At 37.6% G+C, this 7,027-nt stretch overlaps 1 protein-coding gene across 1 annotated transcript; it reads left to right on the top strand.

The window, feature by feature from the left end:
- Positions 1-1,606: 1,606 nt before the first annotated feature.
- LOC149255143 (uncharacterized) lies at positions 1,607-2,602 on the top strand. The gene has a single exon (XM_089454959.1). It carries the CDS (start codon positions 1,607-1,609, stop codon positions 2,600-2,602), a length of 996 nt encoding a protein of 331 aa, XP_089311085.1.
- Positions 2,603-7,027: the final 4,425 nt, after the last annotated feature.

Raw genomic sequence — 7,027 nt, 5'->3', positions numbered from 1 at the left:
AGCTTTCTGTCGATACTTATTTCGCCTCATTTGGTCAATCGGTTTGTAAATCACATTCCTTTGAAGTTTGATCATTTTTGTCATCAGGGTTTAAAAAATGTATAAAATGTATAATATTTCAGTTTTTGCAATTAAAATAGTCATTCATTGTAAATATTAACTCTTAGTTAATTTTTACTAATTTTTCATTTTTCACTAACGGTCCTACAAAATGACCCAACCAAATTGTAGAACGGTTAAAAAACATGTTTTCGGGATCTCATGTAATTTATTCCAATTTCTTATTTTAAAACAAATTTCCAAACCCGAAATCTCAAAATTGCAAAGTGGTTGTAGTTCATTTTGTAGAATTTTTAATTCCATGTGGCCCCACTTCACATCACCTCCTTCTTTCCAAAACCTCGAAATAAAAATCTCGATCTGATATAAAAACTTTGATATCGCAATATCACAACATGCGTATCACAGTTTTTGTGCTCATAATAAAACTTGTGATATTACAAAATTCTGATCGTCGATTGGTTTTATTTCGTGCCTATTTGGTTTTAATATAAAGTTTGTTTTAACTCATTATGACTCTCGTCCTCCTTATTACCTCACGCTTACATCACCTTATCCCTCCGTCATACTCCACCTCACCTCCTTATCACTCCACCTTACTCCATCTCACCGTCCTCCATTAACTCCCCTAGCATGTATTATGATATTTGTTTGAAGTTTTGATTTATATGGTGTGAAATATATATATATATATATATATATATATATATATATTATAATGTAATATTATAATTTAATTATAATGTAATATTATAATTTAATTATAATATAATTAAAAGTAATTAACTTTCTAATTAGTTTAATTTTTAATTAAAATTTTATTTTAATTTTTAATTAAAATTTTAGTTTAATTTTTAATTAAAATTTTATTTTAATTATGTGATAATTAATTTGTAATTAATTAAGTTTAATAACATAATTACAATTAAATTAGTAGTAATTAATTAATAATTAAAAATTCCATTTTTAGCGCAGGTAACAAATTTTTCATTGTCCTCAAGATGAACCACATTGGCTGGTTCGAAACACGTCGACGAGATTGTCTCTTATGTGATTTTTACCGAAAGATATTGTTATAATTCTTGCAATTTTAATTCTTCAACTTTGGAAACTAATAAATTGAGTTTTACTTGGCCAAATGAGGCCTAGGATGGCTCGTTGGATAGATTAAATCATGGAGAATATTTCTGAAGTGGTTTTATAACTAGATTTGATCATTTAATGGGTCTAAAATCCAGCAGAAGATCAAGCTTCGAATATTTAAACAAAATTATTTTTTTGAGTTTAATTTTCTGCATTTTCATTTGCTCACATCTTCTACTGAGTGCAGATGTTATGAAACCAGCTCAAGAAAAGATAGAAAATATAGATCAACACCTTAGAATTCAGCCTCTTTGAGGGGGCAACCTCCTTTACATTACATAAATGAACAATTCTTGGATGATACAAATGACAAAACCTCCTTTCTCTATATAGGAGTCTAAGGAGTCACAATATATCCCAGCCGACCTAACAATAATAATATAAATCCAGATAGAGATTTTCCATGGCCCTGAAGATGAAGAATCCTCTCGACTTCATGCCTAAAAGACGCAGAAATCTCTTTCTCTGCCTCACCGCAGTTGCGGGAACGGGGTATGGAGATTACAGGGTCTACAATTCCCCATCGATAGCCAGGAAAAAGTACCAAATCATTTTCTCTCTGAGGTCTCTGATGACAATCACAGAAGCAGCGTTTGAATCTGCACAGACCATCTCTCTGGTCTCCAATGACCTCAACAATTTCGTGCTATCGGATTCCGATGAAATCCCGGCAAGTTTAAAACAGCTCTTGAAGGTCGCCCAGTGCAAGGAATTTCAGCAAACCCAAACTAGGGTTTCAAGCGCCCTTACCGCCAGAGTTTTGCAGGGTATCCATGGTCCCACAGGGGAAATTGCCAGAGACTGCCAGTCTGAGACGCCTGGAATTGCAGAGAGGGTGTTGGACAAGCTCTTCACGCCGGCAGCTCTGATCAATCCTCAAAGACTGGCGAATCTGGACATGGATCTGTCTGTTGTTTGTGGGAAGCAGTCTCCGCTCTTGAACCAGCCAGATCTACCTGAAGAAATACATGCATTTCATATCCAAGTCAAACTCTCGGGCAAGACGATGATGCAATGGGTACACGCAACAGATCTCATGCAGGATCTTTTGCAAAAACTCAAACTCCGGCTGGGGATCCACTCCTCTTACCTCAAATTGCTATATAAGGGTAAGCAACTTATGAATCCCCTTCCTCTCTCCTCTTACAGCATTCATAAGAACGCTTCTATTGTGGCTACCTTTCGTTTAAGAGGTGGTGCCATTGGGCAGACCTCCTCTGCCCCTTCTTTCTCTTATAAAGATGTTGTCCGCAAAGACGCTGCCCAACCTCAGTCCTCTTCGAAAGCAGCCCAACCAACTGGGGCTCCAAAGCCATTTTTGGTAGACAAATCAGAGGAAATTCCTTCCATCAATTTCTCTCATCCTGAGATTGACGATCACTACCAAATATTTGCATAATCTACACTCATATGCAGATTTAATGGGCTCTAGCCTCGCACATCAGATCTATACCAATGGATCCATACCAATTGGACTAAAAAAAGCAAGATATAATTATGTTCAAAAGGATTCTTCATTGTGGTTTTTACTTAAATGAAGATTACCAGAAGGCCTTAACGGGAGGCCCTTGGTTCTGGGGTTCGGCTGGGCTTTTTCTCACCCCTTGGTTTCCAGACTTTGACCCTTCTACAACTGTCATCACCAAGCTTCCCATTTGGGTCAGGCTCCCGAATCTTCCGGCACATCTATGGCATATCTCTGTCTTCTTAGCCATTGCAGACACTTTAGGATGCTACCTGGCTATATATTCTTCAAGAAAGGAAAATGGACTCTACACCTACGGCAGAATTTGTGTAGAAATAGATATCAACAAAGGACTGTCGGATCAGATTAATCTCAAGATTGGAGATTTCCACCGGACTCAAACCTTGGATTATGAGAAGACAGCCTTCCGTTGCCGCCATTGTCATCAAACGGGGCACCTCCAGAGTACTTGTACCCAGTTCCTCGACAAAAAGAAGAATCTGAAACGCAAACCCAAATCCAAGAGCTGGAATCCTTGTGTGCCACCCCCTCCTATGGACGATACAGATTCCTCTAGTTCAGATGAGGAGGAAATTGAAGCAGATGGGAAGAATGATGAGATTCCGCTGGACGCTCCCTCGGTCGCTCCGACAGTCCCCTCTGCCCTTCAGATCTCTCAAAAACGTTCTCATTTATCTTCGTTCTCAGACTCTGATAAGGATATTCCGCCATCAGAGCAGAATAGTCTACAACTTGTTATGGCTCAGCCAAACTCCACTGGATGGGTCAAAGTTAGCAAGAAAAAATGCAAAAAAAGTCGTGTGGCAGTAACTGCCCTCTCGGGGTAGATATCTCTGCTTAGTTCTAGTTTTTTGTATTCCCGTGTTTTCTATGGCCCTTTCCTTGATTGTATCTAAGGAGCGAGGTAGATAGCCTATCACCTACGACTCCCATGCTTTTCTGCTTCGCTTGCATGCAAGCTTGATTGTACTATACTTTTCTTATCTTAATAGAATTAGTCTTTATTCAAAATAAATAAATAAATAAAATAAAATAATAAAATAAAAATAAAAATAAATAATAAAAAATAAAAATTATATATATATATATATATATATATATATATATATATATATATATATATAGCCACAAAAATAACAATAGAGGGATTTTATGGGGCACAGTAATAACAATATGGGGGCAATAGGGGCACAACAATATTAATAAGGAGTATAACTACAATAGTAATGGGGTAATCACTAGTATTATAGGGACCCAACATGCCCCTCTCCTTCAAAAAAGTGTTGTCCTCAACTCTTGAGTAGTTCTGGATACTTCTGTATAAAATTCTCATCCTCCCATGTGGAATCTTCAACAGATAAGTTCTTCCACTTGATAAGATACTCCGAAATTGATCGATTTCGTAGCTGTCGAGTTCTTGTTTCTGTGACTGCTTCCGGTTCCAATATAATTTTTCCTTCCTCATCAAGTTCTGGCAATATTGTTTGAACTGGGAGCTTGTCGCCTATAACCTTCTTTAAACATGAAACATGGAAAACTGGGTGCAATCGAGAAGCTGCAGGCAACTCCAATTTGTATGCCATAGTACCAATCTTTTGCAACACCTTGTACGGACCATAATACTTTGGTGATAATTTATTATCCTTCTTAGCTTGCTTGAGGGAAATTTGCTTATATGGTTGTAGCCGTAGGAATACCCAATCACCTACATCAAAACTTCTTTCACTGCGATGTTGATCTGCCTGTTGTTTCATTCTATTCTGTGCCAACACGAGGTTATCCTTTAAGAGTTGGAGGACTTGTTGTTGATGTTCAATGTGATGTTCCACTGCATGAACCTTAGAATTTTCTCTTAAATATGATGTGATGGATGGTGGTTGATACCCATAAAGTGCCATAAATGGGGTCATTTTTGTTGCTGTATGGAAGGAAGTGTTATACCACCATTCAGCCAGAGGCAACCATTTGACCCATTGTGTCTGTTTATCAGATACAAAGCAACGAAGATATCCTTCCAAACATTTGTTTACTATCTCAGTTTGCCCATCAGATTGAGGATGATAAGATGAGTTATGAGCTAACTGAGTACCAAGACAAGAAAATAATTCTGTCCAAAAATTTCCAGTGAAAATGGGATCTCTGTCACTTACAATAATCTTTGGGTTTCCATGTAGCTTTTGAATTGTTTCCATAAATGCAGTAGAAACTGTACTGGCTTTAAATGGATGTGATAATGCACAAAAGTGTGCATACTTGGTAAGTCTGTCAACTACCACCATGATGACACTCTTTCCATCAGACTTGGGTAAACCTGTGATAAAATCCATTGAAACCTCCTCCCAACGTTGGCTTGGAATGGATAAAGGTTGTAATAGACCTGATGCCTTAATTGTTTCAACTTTATTTTGTTGGCAAACCAAACTTTCAGCCACAAACTTTTGAATATCTGATTTAAGGCCATCCCAAAAAAATTCCTTCTTAACCCTGTGGTAAGTTTTTAAAAATCCTGAGTGCCCTCCTAAGGGAGAAGTGTGCAATTCCATAAGAATCTTTTGTTTTAGCTGGGAATTCTTACAGAGGTATAAGCGATCTTTGTACCATAACGAATCATTTTCCAGCTAAATGTATCAGACGTACTGGAATCTTGTTGTAACTTTCGAATAAGTGCCCACACTTCTTCGTCATTCTTCCATTCCTCCCTTGCTTCGTTTATCCAATCTGGTTGGATAATAGAAATGGGGCACAACAATGCTTCCACATCCTCATCCTTTCTTGAGAGTGCATCTGCCACCACATTTTGCTTCCCTTTTTTGTAGATGATTTCAAAGTCATAACCCAACATCTTTGTGACCCACTTTTGTTGCTCTTCAGAGGATAATCTTTGTTCTAAAAAGTATTTAAGGCTATCATGATCCGTTTTTACCTTGAAGTGTCTTCCCATTAGGTAGGGTCGCCATTTCTTAAGTGCATGGAGTATTGCCAACATTTCCTTCTCATAAATAGCTTTTCTTAAAAACTTTCCCTTGATTGGACGACTTTCAAAAGCAATGGGTCTTTCATCTTGCATTAGAACAGCACCAATTCCATTTCCTGAAGCATCACATTCCACAATAAAGGTTTTTGTGAAGTCCGGTGTAGCTAAGACCGGTGCTTGGCACATTGCCTCTTTAAGATGTTCAAAGGCCTTTGTTGCTTCCGGAGTCCATGAAAATGCATCTTTCTTCAATAATGTTGTTAGAGGTGCTGCTATTCTCCCATAATTCTTAAAAAACTTGCGATAATACCCTGTCAACCCGAGAAATCCTCGCAGATGCTTTATGGATGTGGGGATTTTCCATTCCTTAATGGCTTTAATTTTGCTAGGGTCTACCTTAACTCCTTCATGAGATACAATATGACCCAGATATTCCACCTCCTGGACTCCAAAGAAACATTTGGATCTTTTTGCATATAATTGTTTCTCCTCCAATAGTTGTAGCACCCTGTCAACATGTTCAACATGATCCTTCCAAGACTTGTTGTAGATTAGTATATCATCAAAAAATACTAACACAAATTTTCTAAGGAATGGTTTGAAAATTGAATTCATCAAACCTTGAAATGTTGAAGGTGCATTGGTAAGGCCAAAAGGCATGACCAAAAATTCATAATGACCCTCATGAGTTCTAAATGTTATTTTTGGAATGTCTTCAGTCTTCATTCTGATTTGATGATATCCTGAACGAAGATCCAACTTGGTGAAGTAAATTGATCCATGCAATTCATCCAGTAATTCATCAATGACAGGAATGGGGAACTTATCTTTAATAGTGAGCTTGTTGAGCTCCCTATAATCCGGACACATGCGCCATGATCCATCCTTCTTGTGCACCAATACTACTGGAGCAGAGAAAGAACTTTGACTCGGTTGAATTATACCAGCCTCTAGCATTTCTGCAACCATACGTTCAATTTCACTCTTTTGGACATAGGGATATCTGTACGGCCTGATGTTTGGAGGAACACTTCCTGGAATCAGATGAATAGCATGATCATGATCACGCATAGGTGGGAGACCTTTGGGAGTCTCAAATACCTTGGAATGATTGTCCGGACTTTTTGGAGATCTGGAGAAATAGATGATTCCAATGTGGAAACATCTAGCGAACATAATTGTGCAATTACACCTCTTTGTTCCTTTTTTAGAAGCTTTGTCATACCATTAGAGCTGATTATATTTCCTGTTTTCCCTGCAATACCCCTTAATTCAACTTCCTTTCCTTCCGTAGAAAATTTGATGAAAAGTTCTTGAAAATTAAAAGCTATTGTACCCAAGGATTGTAGCCATTGGACTCCTAG

Source organism: Pinus tabuliformis, chromosome 7 (assembly GCF_031772625.1).
Source record: "Pinus tabuliformis cultivar Carrire ecotype Pingquan chromosome 7, CPIR1, whole genome shotgun sequence".
Taxonomy (NCBI): domain Eukaryota; kingdom Viridiplantae; phylum Streptophyta; class Pinopsida; order Pinales; family Pinaceae; genus Pinus; species Pinus tabuliformis.
Note: the sequence above shows the minus strand (reverse complement) of the source record. Positions and strands in the feature narration are given on the sequence as shown.